This window comes from Teleopsis dalmanni, chromosome 1 (genome assembly GCF_002237135.1).
Source record: "Teleopsis dalmanni isolate 2A chromosome 1, ASM223713v2, whole genome shotgun sequence".
In the NCBI taxonomy this organism is placed as follows: Eukaryota; Metazoa; Arthropoda; class Insecta; order Diptera; family Diopsidae; genus Teleopsis; species Teleopsis dalmanni.
In genome coordinates, this window is record NC_051846.1 from 53,182,028 (window position 1) to 53,197,396 (window position 15,369).

General features: G+C 30.3%; 1 protein-coding gene across 1 annotated transcript in view; it reads left to right on the forward strand.

Moving 5' to 3' along the window:
* Window positions 1–4,501: 4,501 nt before the first annotated feature.
* LOC119681405 (homeobox protein araucan-like) overlaps window positions 4,502–15,369 on the forward strand; it is a 158,436-nt gene continuing 147,568 nt past the window's right edge. Inside the window, exons 1-2 of the mRNA XM_038094591.1 lie at window positions 4,502–4,561; window positions 5,102–5,599. Coding sequence (XP_037950519.1) covers window positions 4,502–4,561; window positions 5,102–5,599 — 558 coding nt within the window. The remainder of the gene's footprint in view (window positions 4,562–5,101; window positions 5,600–15,369) is intronic.

Below are 15,369 nucleotides of genomic sequence, written 5' to 3' on the forward strand. Positions count from 1 at the left end.
GCACACAAACGCATACACATACATATATACACATATCTTTAAATATTTAATGCATATTTGTATATTAATTTTATGAATTCATATCAAGGCGCAACTGTCGTTCATAACTAATTAAAAATTCCTACACTTCTCTCTTTCGCTCAATTGTAAAATTAGTTTCTTATCGCATTTATCATCGGCGACGCGACGCTAGCGCTGACGTAAACGTTGTAATTTTCACAAAAGCCAATGAATACAAACGGCAGCGAGTAGAACGAACGCCACACTCCAAACCGATGCGTTGACGGATAGTTGAGTTGTGAACGTCAAAAGGGTTTTTCTCTGTTATTGAGAGTGGAAAATTTTCATGAATATGAATTTTTTATTAAATATGTTTTTGATTTTAATTTTTTTCTGTTTTTATATGTTTTATGCTAACATTTTGCATTGCATATATTTTTTTTATAAAATATTTTTTTTATTTTTATAAATTTCATTTGGTATCTCAGATAGCGGTAAATACATCGAAGGCGTTCTGCGTTGCAATTTTCATTTTATAGCAAAAGTCACGCAAACTTCAAAAGTGAAAATGCATTCCATATTAAATAAATAAATAATATATAAAATTTATTATTTAAAGTACAACATTGTATAAGTATAATAAACATATGTAAATATATGTAGAGGAGGTTACTATTCTTTATAATATAATATACATGAACAATTAATGAACAATTAAATAATATACACTAACGCTTAGTATCACTCCTTAAAACACAAAGTTTTTATTATTAAAGAAAATTGAAGAGAAGTTACAGTTAATTAAAAAATAATTATTAAAATACATTATTAAACATACACTGAAAAAAAATTTCAACCAAAAACTATTCATTAATAGAATCTCGAAGATATTATATGAAATATATATATATAGTTATATACATATATGTTTTTTTATAATAAATGGTATTATATATTGTATGATACAAAGCTATCCCTGTTTTTTTCAAATATTGTTTAACAAAAATGTTCTCTTGTTCTCTGAAACTCAATATTAATTAAGTATATATTGGTCATTATTATTTACAAGTCAAGAAGATTCATTGATCCTGAACACATCAAAGTTGACGGTATTCTTAACCTTAGCAGAAACGATATTAAAATCAACACTGAACTTCTTATAGGACACTATAGACTCAATTACCACATGTCGAATTTAGGTGTGGTAAAAAGTGATACCTATCGACTCCATTACAAGGAGGAGGAAACATTGGAGTATATTCTATACAACTGTCCAGCAGCGGCAAGACGTAGACTAAACTACCTTGAAAGCGGGATCTTCGTCCCAAATGAAATAGGTAAAATCAAGCCCACAACAATTACAATATTTACAAATAATCTAGAATTATTTTAGTGAGGCCTTAGACACGCAATAGATCTTTTAGGTCGGGGTGCATTCATACCATAGACTAATATTTAATAATAATAATAATAATAATGTATAACAATTCCATCGGTGTAGAACTTTTATGGTTGTCAGCGAAAGACTTGACTAAGTTATTTTTAGCAACACTTCGGTCAACTAATTTTAAAACTCTGAGAGTTTTGCAGAGACCGAGACAAATAGTAGTCATGATACAATGTTCGCGTTATGTAGTGCATGTATCAATACGTTTCAAACAAGTTCTGGGAATTAGTTCCCACTCATTAGAGATGATCTGGTATTATAATGATGGCACACAACTCCTTTCCTGTTGAAGAGTTCTTGTCACCTTTCATTGAACAGTAACGAATCGAGGTAAGACTAAAGCATGTCGTAATAGACAAATCTCTTATATTATATATATAGTACATGATTTGCGCTTTCATAATATAAATCCTTTATAGATCCTTTGTTTAATGTGTTAAAATTGTAAAATCGTACTACAAAACTAACGATTTTGTCGTAGTTGTTTTACGGATTAAATTTTTATTTTGTAATGAGGTTTATCTTTTAGTAGCTGGATATGTCAACAAACAAGAGCGACGCAGCTGTGGTAATGGAAATTTATAGAAATTACTGTTGAAGTTGTATATTTTACATTATAACATATATCTACCCCAACATATGCGACTATTTACAATGAAATAAATTTTTTAACGCAGTAGTGCCCTTCGATCGCGGTTCTAATTAAACTCTTTCGGGTAGAAATTATCGATAATGACCACGAAACTGATTTTTGATTTTTTTTATTACTTAAAATCAGTTAATTCACAACTGAGTTAAAGAAGCTTTCAAGACAATGAATTTCTTCATATGAACCAATAAAATAAACGGACAACACAGTGCGTACTGCTTTCTCTCTCTCTCTCTCTCTCTCGACCTTACTTTCTCTAGGTTGTTTATTTTAGATAAACGGTTGTATGGAGGGGTAGAAGAATAGGCGCAGAACGATATATGGGAATGTTCGAGAGTAAACTTCTTGGTATTATCTTTAGTTTTCTACAAGTTGGCGTTGACTACCATATCCGCATGAATCATGAGATATATCAACTTTAATGCAACAATGTCTTTGTTTAGCAAATTCATATTCATCATCTTCACTGGTAAAGCTGCGTTATAATGAAAGTCGTTGCTTCAAGAATATATGAGTTTGCTGCGGCGTTTTGAGAAAGATGATAAAGAAGTGGTGTCATTAGTATAGTGCTTAAGTTGTAGCAGCACTAATCACTAATCAACGATGCTACAAAAAGTACGTATGGAGCACAGGCTTGGTATGTCAGACCAAAAGCTAGACTTAATTGTTAGTTAGCGTCAGTTAAGTAAGTAAAACAAACAAATTGCACCTTGTATATAATAATATTTTTTTTTCGTTCCCAACATTATAAGTTTTGACGAGACTACAGTGGATAACAATTGATTATTTTGACAAAACATTTTATTTTCTCTCTGTCTAAACATTATGAAATTTTGACGAAATATCAGTTGAAAAACTTGTAATTTCTAACATATAACGTCATCGCAAAAACCTATTTTTGGAGAGTCCTGTGTGCTTTGAAGTGCTACTTTTTAAAAAATTATTTAGGATTACTTTTAACTTCATTACTTCACTTTTGTAGTAAGTAAGTAGCCTTGATTTCAATAAAAATTTCAATATATTGGTTAAATTATAACAATTCAACTAGAGAATAGATTAGTAATATTAAAGCTTGTATTTATCTTGATAATTCATCGTAGTAAAGTTCAACTTCAAGTTGAGTTATATTTTTATAATCACTGCAAGTGAATGAAACGTTATTATTATGCATATCTCAGTAGTTCTCATCAAAAAAAATTGTTCAGAAACAACCTTCCTGACTGAGACTTGAAATTAAAGTGCAATCTTCACATTTCTTGAGTTTTCGTTTAGATGATATTAAATGGGCAATATGATTTTCCATACCAGACACGACACTTGTAATGTATAATTTAGGGATCATTACAGTTGGAGTGGCGGCCAGACACACCAAAGCCCATTTGAATACAAATAATAAATCGAATTTTGCTGAGACCGAAACATATAGTAGTCATAGTAGAATGTATCAAAAGTTTTACAACCAACTTCCGTCAGTTTCTTCCGAATCTTAAAAGTGGGTGACGATGTGGGTGACTTTCATATTTTTGTCATGACAATATTCTAACGTGGTCGTGTTGGAACACATTTCCTTTTCTGTTGGCTAACTATGGGTGCTTGTTCTTGATTCATTTAAGAGATCGAAATGTGAGCAGTAGAGGATTAGAGCTACACTAGACTGTAATATCTCGTCATGTTATAAAACTGTTATTTCCATCAAACACTCAACATAGGCTTGTTTGCAGTTAATAAAAACTGTGAAGTCGTTTGTGAAGGGTAAATGGCCTTTGACTATGATCGCAGGTATTAGATATTCTCATATATAATATATATACATTGTTCATTGCCTGTAATGATTCGGTTTGAAAATGGTACGCATAACTCAATTGCCCTTAAAAAAATGTGATCATGTTTATGTTATGAACATGATCGAATTAGTGTTGCAAGGTATATAGACAGCAACACCATCTAGTCACAACTGTGAATTTTTTTTACATTACCCAGTAAAATAAGAAATCTGTTTTATTGATAAATATGAACGTCACTAAGAATTCACTGAAGAATTCTTTACAAAGGAACTCCTGCCATATACTCAGTTTTTGTAGTTGTCATGTATTATATATTATTATTTATAAAATGAACAAAACACCCTGTATGATATGTCGACTACCTATGGTAAATATAAAATGCCTATTAAATTTATGACTTCCTTACGAATACTGCCCTTCCTTTACTTGAGTATTGGCCGCAACAACTTCCTTGCATGACCAATTCTTATATTAAGTAATTTGAAGTTTTTTTTGTGTAGGTTAAAAAAAAACTCCCTCTTTGCGTATAAAATCCTGTAAAAAGATAGCGTTTGCTGTGGTGTCGGTCTTTCTTTTGAGTTACTTAAAATTTGTCAAAGACTGTCACAATTTTCACCCGTGATGGATTTACGATATTGGCTCTTGCAGTGCCACTCGCTGCTAGTCACTTGTCGCGCAAGGGTAATTGGGTACAACAATCTCTACCAAATAATGTTTATTATTTGCCACAAAAAAACCAATAAAATGAAAAAATAAACTTATTGTTAAAATAACAAAATAATAAATTTCTCTATTAGAAACAAATACGAAACATTTTCCTATAAATGCAATTAATTTTATGCAAAAATAAGACAAATTGTTAGGTCACCCGTTTCACGCTACAGCGAATTCCTTTGTATGCGCCTTTAGAGTTTAATTATAAACTTGGCAAATTTGCAATTTGCATGGTAATAAAATTCATTATGAATTAATTGAATCAAATATAAGAAAATAAATTATTTAAAAAATTATGCAAAAAATATCGCTTAAATTGAAACGAGCACGTTTCATGCAAACTGCAAAAACGAAAAACGAAAAGTTAAGAGAAAATTTTTGCAGTGAAAACAGGTTTTTTAGTCAAGTTTTTGTAATTTTATATTAAAACATCTGCTGTTTTATGTTTTAAATTTAATTTAAGTATTCCTATATATTTGTAAACAATTATTATTATATTTTTTGCAGTTCCTGTCTAGCAATTCTCTTACAACGCTTACAAACCCTGCAGTGCAATCTCCAATAGCAGCCGCCTCAAATGCACCTTCATTAAGTCCTCCTTCCGTTGGTGCAGACAGCAGTACTAGCAGTGGTGATGGTGCTGGTACACATAGTGATACGCTAACGCCTGATCCCACATCACAATCATCTGCAACTTGTGTATCTTCCGGTGCCACAACCAATACAATTGACAGTGGTACCGCTGCCTATGCATGTGCGGTTAATGTGAATACCACCACCGCTGCACCACCCTGCTGTGATAATGGTCGGACGATAATGCCTGAATCGGTAGCAGGACAAAGTTTTTGTTCCTATCAGTATGATCCAACACGTTTGGCGTTAAGTAGTTACGGTCGTATACAATCTGCGGCTGGTGTTGGTGTTTATAGTACCGCTTATCCATCTACAGAACAGAATCCTTATCCTAGTATAGGCGTGGAAAGTGCACCTTTCTACTCGACTTTGGTAAGTAAAAATAATTTTATTTTTAGATATTGTTTTGTTTTTTTTTTGAGTATGAGATACATAAATATATTATTAAAAAAAAGCGCCTATATACTGTTTAGAAATGGAAGAACTCACAATTTGTTAGGATTGTAACAGTGCAGTCTTGAAATAGTTTTTAATTTGTTATTGCATTACAACCTATGATTATTGAAGTTTCCTTTACCAAGAAAATCTGATACATGCGTGCTTAAATATAATTATGATTAATACATTATAGTCAGTAATAGATGGATTTTTACAGAAATATCTGATATTAACTCAAGCTTTTGCCTCCATTTTTGAGACAAAACCTGGAAGCATTTATTTGAAGGATATTTTTGAAGCATATGTCTTTGGAACAGCCGAATACATATGTTAAATGTGTCGATTACCCTTTAGCGCAAAAACAATTCTCTTTAAATTATAATGCTCTTTTCATCAAATAACAAAATAATAGGATTTAAACTCTTTTAACTTCATTTTCATATATAAGTTAACGGTTTATTAAAAGAGAGAATGTATAAGTATAAAAAACAAATTTTTTGAAATGTATACACTAATGATATTTTAAAATAAATTTGTGATCAATATTGGATAAAGTTGCAATCCACAGTTCCTTTCGAAACGTGTGTTCAAATGTGTATATATATTATATGTATAAGTAAATTAAGGCACTCGAATTAAACTTGGACGTCAAAAGTACTACTCATAATGGTCTACAGACTGCATGTAGAGCATGCATGCTCCATGTGCCTATTAGTCCAGTTTTGTATTTAGTTATAAAAATATATTTCCTTCATGAAATTCAGAGAATATAATGTTTATTTCTTTTAATATGATATGAGCTGATACAGTCGCTCCCCTCGTATTTCCGCCTTCTACCACTCTTCCTTGTTCATCATTAATAATAAAGGTATGAATAACTATTTTGAGGTTTTTATGTACAAATAATTTAAGCAATATATTAAAGGAATCTTGTAGATGATTACTTTTATTTACACTGTAAGTAACACAAATCCAATATTTTTATTTCATATTTTTAAATACTATTACTTTGAGTTTTAGTTTGTTTGGCGTGTCAGTGTCCCACTCTTATGGACACATGCATATTTCGGGTAATTGTATGGCAGATGAGCTTACTAAGACAGTTTGGTCCCTGCTATTCACTTTGCATATACTGACAACCCACTTGCAACAGTTACTCTGGCAATCAAACAAAAATATCTGAATAAAGCCAAAGCTGGGCAAACAAATCCTGATGTCAGATCTCTAGGTTACTAACTTACTTAGTTGGCCATTACAAATTTGAGTGGTCCTTAGACGCGTCAAGTAGCCTCCATCAGCCAGCCCGATCAGTTGCTTGCTGTCGCCAGTTGGTAGTATCGACCGTCACCAAATCGTTGGTCATCTGATCCTTCTACAGAAGATCCAGACGTCCTTAACTGCTTTTATTCTAGCCGGAGTACTTTTTTCCATGTGCATGATATGACCAAGCCAGGAAACCGCTGAATTTTTATGCACTAAACTATGTCAATGTCGCGGTATAGGTCAGAAACTATAGAGTTTCGGAAGAACTTTTCTTTCGAATGCTGCAAACGCTTTCTCATCAAAATTATTATGATCACAATACCTACTATGTATTGATATTTGATAATCTATATAGCATGTATAATATATTTGTCATAATATGGCATAATAACTTTCGTTTACTTTCGCCGGATTGAGCTTATGGGGCGTATGAGTAAATTTTAATTGAGTTCATTTTGCTTTAAACTTTTCGAAAATGTCATTGCTATTTGAATTGCCATTGAAACCCCTTAACTCTTACAAGAACTTTGCTGTGGTTTCACTTTGTTTGGATTCATTTTCCTTTTTGTTTTTTGTTTGTTCTTCTTTTAGAATGCGTATTCTCTTTGAGTGCATTACTGTTTTTAGTTTTCTTACATTTCTCTTTTATATCTTTTTCATTATTTTATGTCATGTGCTTTTGTTATTATTGTTATTTGTGTTTTTATGCTTGTTATTGTCGTTTACTTAACTGCAGTTTCTACTTTTAGTCTTAGTTGTTCTTCTTCTTCTACTACTACTACTACTACTTTTTCTTCTTCTTACAGTGGAACTTAATTATTACTTTATTTCATTTTATTTTCGCATTGTTGTTGTTTGGTCGTTGGTATGGTGTGGTGTTGTTTTCATGTTGGATGCGGTTTTGTGGATTTGCATTTTACATTTTCTTTCATTACGTATGCAAGTTTAATGTTTATGCTTCAGCGCATATTTAATTGTTGTAATTGGCGTTGTTAGTAGTGTTGTTGTTGTTGCTGCTCTTGTTTTGAATGTCGCTTTTTGTTATTATTTATTTGCATTTTTGCTGTAATAGTTATTGTTGTTGCTGTGTTATTAGCTACTTAATTCAATTTGTTAATGTATTACACATTTTCTTCTTCATTTTTAGCATATACTTAAGCTGGTACTTTGCTTATACGTATGTACTTCATTTGGTTTTGTTTTTGTTTTTTCACTTTTTTTTGTTTTCCATTCGACTTAAATTACCGCAGCGACGTCGCAACTGAAGTCTGATGTGTGCTCATGTTATGACAACAATTATTGTAAAATGTCACAAATTAGTTTTGCAATTAGTTTTGCATACGTTTTTGTTGTTCTCTTAGTTGTTATTGTTGTTCAGTTGCATTTACAGGGGTTATTGCTATTATCGTCATTTGATTTTTGCTAAATTTATATATGAAATCGTTGAGATTCTCTAGTATTATTAAATCTTGAAAAACCTGAAAATTCGTTTTTATTGTTTTATTATCAAAATTTTATTCACACGTCTCTATTCATTAAATTATGTTGAGGCTAGCTAAGACAGTGCACTTGAGCACTTTTACTCTCTATTAACTGCGAGGTTTTTTCAAAACCCCTCCTTGCGCCTTGACTAGATTATTGTTTATCACTTCAATAGACTAAGCAATCATTGACCTCAGATCTGCATACCTCCCCGAGGAGCCTGTAACCGTTCTGAGATTTGATAATGCGGTGTTGGTAAGTCTGTCAGATTTCGCAAATAATTTCAGGGCTCTATCCTTTATGTATTTTTTGATGGGATCAATCTTGATGGAACTTTGAAAAGTCTTCTCAGAGCCTGCAATTTCTAGTTGGCGAATAGTAGTGTTTGAAGCTTTGCTAAACGCTATACAACCATATAGGAGTGACGGACGAATTATTTGGTTATGTATGAGTTTCTTATTCTTAGCATTTAGATTTTCATTTCTAAATAGCGGTTGGAGGTATTGAAGAATTTTGGCACAGCTGATTCATTTCAGTTGCACATGTTTACGCCATGTGAATCGTTTGTCCAATGTGATGCCGAGATATCTCTATTCAATAACATGAAATAAATTAATTATTTAAAATAAATATGCACTTGCGAAATGAAGTTATTGGTATTCAATCTCACATAGGTAGGGACCCCAAATAATTAGGTTCTTCCTCTAGCAGCTTCAGTAGTAGTTGAGAGTGAGAAAAAGAAGAGATAAGTGTTATAAATGTAAGTAATTGATATTTAGTGTCATAGAAACGACCCCATATGGCTAGGTAGTCCTCTTAGCGACTTCTATAGTAGTTAAGAGTCAGAAAAAGAAGAGTTAAGTATTACAAATTTACTTTGTGAATACCTGGCATTCGCCTAAAGGTGTATATCTGTCATGCAACTCCCTATCTAAAATGCTTATTCGATACAAGTAGTATAAGTATTAACTATATATTCTATATATCTATCTACCTATGTTAAAAACATATTGAAAGAAATGTAGAATTCGAAAATATAACAAATTATATTTTCCGAATTATTTTCTAATTTTAAAAATGATCTATATTAATTCATATTACGGTGTTAATTCGCACCAGATTAATGATGTACGAACGTAAAACTGCTTATAGATGTGGCATTCCTAAGGCAAGGTTTTCTGAAGCAGAACTAATGTTCGCTAAAATTCTATGAAATTGTAAATAACTTAAGAACTAATAAATATATCACTTCCATTTTTTGTTTGAAGTTATATTTTTATATATGTAATAACTATAAATAGTCCAGTAAAAGTAAAAAAAAATTTTTAAAAATTGTAAAAGATTAGCAGTAAAAATAATGCCATGAATCATTCCGAACCTTAGTTATATTGTAAAGGTATTAAAGTTTTACAGATATTCAAAAAAATTGAGAAGTTGGTCATGTTTGGGCCTTAATTTGGAGAGGTTCCTATATTTATGTTTAAAATACATTTAAAAGAAAGCCCATTTTAAAAACCATGTCTTAGAAAATTTTATTATAATATCTTTACTAGTTCAGAAAATGCCAAATTTTTATACTCCTATGTGAGTGCGGTCATATTGCGCGACGGTGTTTCACTTATTATTACCCTTTGAATACCTAAATTTTCGTTGAAATTTTCTCTATTAAATCATAATGGTTGATGCTCAGTTTTTAAATTTTTCAAAACTTTCATCATTAGAGCAGATAATAATCGCTTTTTAACTAGTGTAATGAAAACATTAATTTGTTCGCGCTCTGAATTATTGTTTCTAAGGATTAAATCATTAAAGACTTGCAATGCTCTCACAATAAATGATTCCGGAATATCACATTATCCGCCATGCCACTGCTTTATTCCTATTAAAGGATAAAAACTTGCATAGTTATTAAGCACTTCATTGATTAAATCAATATTATAATTCAAAGATTTGTGAATGATCTGGACGGCATTTGAGACTTTATGACAATCTCGTTGATCTTACTGTAAGGTTCTTGGTTAAATATCGCTGGCATTCCAATTTTATTCAGTTTTAAAGCTCAATATGCCTCCAGTTATAACCATATAGTGCGTATTTCAGAGAAAATCGATATCTGTTGGTTCACCTTTGGGTTCTTTTTACATTAAAAGTGATAGTTTTTTATATTATACAAAGTAACTCAAACAAATAAAAATTTCGTAGCCATATAGTGTAGTTAGGTAAGGTTAGAATGACAGTTATGGTGTAGAATTCCGTAAACATTTTATACTAAATTCATATTCATTGTTCTCGAAAATTAATCTTTATATAATGCTTTGCCAAACACTAAATAAGAAAAATATATTGTTACACTATGCCTAAATTTCCAAATTTTTAACATTATTATCATATTTCTGTAAAAATTTTATATGATACTAAAATCATTTTTTTACCGGATATTTATCGAAGTATAATTATTAAATATTGAACAATTATTTGAGTACCAATGTATTGAAATTGGTTAGTTTAGGTAAATCCCTCTAGCTGTAAGCTACAGACTTAGTAGTCCTTAGTGATATCAAATAAAATAAAGGCCACATGTAGATATCATGTAATACATTTTTACGAATATAAGGAGTCCTTGAAGGGGTCTATTCTTGGAACAAAATTGCCAAGTATTTGTTTTCAAATAGATTTTCAAATAATTTGTTTTTGTTAGCCTAAATCTTAAAGCAATTTGAAGTCAAACCTTGTGTGTCACAGTTCTAGCACATACGGCCGTGCTGTTAAGATGTTCTTATATTGAAAGAGGAACCTATTAAATTAAGACTCTGTCATATTTTTTATATTACATTATATATTATAAACAATTTATATAAAAAAGTAAAATTATTTTTGAATAATTTGAAATTGAAACTAACTTAAAATTAATAATATACAAATTTGATTAATAGTTTGCTTTATTGTTTCCAATGTGTATAAAACAAAGTGAAATAAAATATTTTCACTATGAAAGGAGATTCATGGCTTTAACATTATCAAGTTTGTTTCTTTAATTAAAACAAATCTATTAAGCAAGCAATTACTTTATACTAAATCTAAATTTTATTCAATTATTCAGTTTATTGCCATTTACGGTTTATATAAATTAAATTTATATATTCTTTGAATGAAACAATAAATTCGCTGAGTGCAGTTTTGTGCGTGTGAAGTTGCAATATTTGTTTCACGCATTTAATTAATGCGATAAATAAATTAAATTATTTTTGTAAAATTATTGATATTGAAATACTTAATAGTATCATCAAAATATTGGTTATTGTGATAGCGTATATAAGCTTAATTTAAATAATTACACATTGAAAGTACACAATGTTTTCAAAATCAACATTTTCCGTCAATTATTTGCGACTAATGCAAAACCGTATAAAACCGCGAGCAAACCCATTTCATGCACTGCAATTAACAGCCTTGGAAGAGGCTCAGATAATTACGTTGAGATAGATTACCACTCCAACACACTTCACTGAACGCACTGCAATCCATCAACGCGTCTCAAGACAGACTACGCATGGATTACGGTTTTCATTAAGTCAACAATTGTGTATCGCAATGTGGGGTAAGCTCAAGTTTGCATTATTGCTACACATGAAGTGCTTGTGATGCGCTTGCGATGTGCCTGTGAAGTTGAATTGAAACTGGAAGGTGTACATCGTCTCTCTAATTAAACAGTTTAATTGTGTTAACTGCATTTTGAACAGCAACGCGTTACATTGCGTGTGCGCAGATGCGCATGCGCATGTGCATTGCTGCTCTCACATAATGTCAGTGCTGCTGTTATGAGTAAGAAAATAAAACACACAACACATTACAGAGTACACAGTAGTCACTAGTCACTAGTTACTAGTCACTAGTCAGTAGACATCAGTTAGAGTTGAGGCTCAGTTTAACAATGAGAAATCTAATTTAAACCAGGCATGCCATATTGCAGTTTAAATTGTTGTGAACATTGTTAAGGGGCAGATTAGCTTACATCAAAACAATTCTTATTTTTAAACAAGATTTTATTGCATATAATTATTTTATATATTAAAGCTTATTGTGTGTGTCAGTTTGCTACCAGAAAATAAAATAAAATTTTTAATTAAACTATAAAATTAAAGCGTTAGCTGTACATTTCCAGGTACACTAAAATGTGAGGCAGTAAAGCTGTGTTTGTAAATATAAAACTTTATTGAAGGTATTAATCGGTCTACTGAGTGCATAATTTTTATATGATGGCACTTTGTACACATTTCTTTTCGAACCATTAAAATACTTATTTACACATCTCTGTTATCAGGTACAAACGATTAACATTACAATAGAATAATTAAATCCATATTTAATTTAGTTATTTTGATATATTGTGGGGTCTAAAAAATTTGACGTCATAGGAAAAAAAGGAAAATTTTATATTAGGAACCAAGATTTTAATAAATTAAGGACATTGTTATTATAATTATACTTCTCTAACATAAAAATTAAATACGAAATGAAAATCTTTCTTTAAATTCGAAGTGATAAAAACACTGTGGTTCTCATACAAGCAATTCAACAGACTTGACTTTGTAATATGTTTTAGAAAAAGAATAAGAAATATTTTAGAAGAAAAAAGGAAGGACTATGTTTTCTATTAAAAATATTTGTTAATTGTAAAGAAGGAAAAGCACTCCTTATTCACTTCCTAAACTTTTTAATTATCATAAAAGCTGATCAATTTAGAGCTACATGTTCTCTATTGAAATCCAAATACAATAGTGCAAATGTTATTATGAGTCCTTTTCTTGTAGCAGTTTTTGAGTATAATTTCATTCCATTCCGTTTTCATAATTCAGTTAGCTAGCATTTTGATAGTTATTTATTTCTATATATCTATTTGAATTAAGTGAGCATTGTCTGAATGCGTGAGTGAAGTGAAAAAATTTATCTTGAGGCATGATTACATTGTGTAAGGTTAAAAAATATACACTGTTTGTAATTTTGAAATATAACGGAAATTTATTTTTGTTATTACAGAATCAAAAATTGCAACTTAACATATTGACGAATAGAGGAATACATTAGTATATTCTACCAAGCTAGAAGTTATACTTTAGTAATTTTTCTTACAAGCAATACTTAAAAAATTTGTTAACCTCCAGATGATTTATCGTAATCGCTAGTAGTATATTAAAATATTTTCTATTTGTATCAGCACAAGTCAGTGACGTAGTTGTACCATCTTCTATATGTTTATTTATTCTTTTTCAAATATGTGCCTTTTTATTCTGGTGAAAAGACATAGGGTAAACAAACACAAATACTGTGAAAGCTTTCAATTTAAAAACTATTGAATGTTCTGTAAAGGTCTCTAATCCAAATATGGGATAAGAGGATAAGAATCAACACATCTAAGATTTTCTATAATACACTCTGAAGACATCAAACTTCTTACTGGGTTTCGGACAGGATACTATAGACTGACGTATCCTCTCAACTAAATGGACTGTTCAAAGAGCAGAATCTACTGTTTTTAAAAAAAAAATGAATGTTCAAATGTCTGTGAATGCCCTAAACTAAAGATAAGCAGACTTATCCATCTAGGTAAAGGTCTTGTTATCTTTTATAATTTATTAAACAATTCCAACTCATCAAAAGTGCTCAATCTCATTAAATGGCCTTGTGATAGACTTTACAAATAACAATGTATTTCAAACCTTCCAAAAATGTTCGACTTTCCTTATTTTTCAATAAGGTTAGTAACCGCACCTAACAAGGAAGTTGGTAGTAATATGAAAGATGAGTTAATAAAATAAAAGTACTATGTAATGTAATGTGTTATTATTAATTTTTGTGACTTTAAAGGCTTCTTAGTTATGGAACTATAGCAAGAAAGAGAGAAATTGAAAATTTAAAACATTTCAACAAAAGATATATTCTTTTGACATGAATGCTCCAATAGAACAACTTCTGGTTGCTTACGAATAACTTGGCCTAACTGCCTAAATCAGTACACATATGATAAGCAATAAAATGTTTAACAAATTTGTGGATGATGTGTACATGTATATATAAAAATAACTGCAGATAATTTTATAAAAAACTTTTTCTATATAAATATATATTTATATATATACCCAAAAAAGTTATTGGTAAGTTATTGGAGAAAAATAGTGAAATAAGGAGGATACAAAGAGAGTGGCGCATTAACTAAATATATGAAATTCTCTTCAGAAAGCAATTTCAGTTCGTCAATGAAATCGTTTCTATAATTTTCAAACTTCTAACATCACTAATTAATACTAATCAGCTATTTTTATTACTGTTTTACTGTTTTTATTATGCCTTTTTTTTTGTAAGCATGTCGGAAAAAAATAAATAAAATAAGCAGTACCTTCGATGGCAACTCTAGACAAAATGGAAACTTTGTTAGGCTTATATATATAAAAAAAGTTATAAAATTTAAAGTTTCAAATTTTGAAAATAAATAATAATTCTTTGCAGTCATTTTTTTAATAACAAAAAAATATGAATTTTTATACCTTTAAACAGTAAAATAATAAATAGAAAAAGTAACGTATTTATTACGAACAATGAGGACATTGAAATACGAAGAAATTTCATATTTACTTTCAAAAATCGTTCACAATAGACGAATTTTTAGTCCTGGCAACCACGCGATTTGTGCTTTTTATAAATTAAGCGATTTTAAAAAAGTTGGACCAAATAAGCCAGCGTTGTTATTGTTGTATATGTTATTTTTAAAATAAATAGTTGTTTTTTTGTGATATGCTTGCAAAAAAAAGGACTATTATAACCATTGTGTTCACCTTTTATTCATGTATTGCATCATTAAATAATTAACGAATCTCTTCTTTATATTGTAAAGAACCTTTTTTTTTTTTTTTTCTCAAGCCGGGGTTTTTCTCGCCGGATCCCAGAGTCGTTACAAGAATATT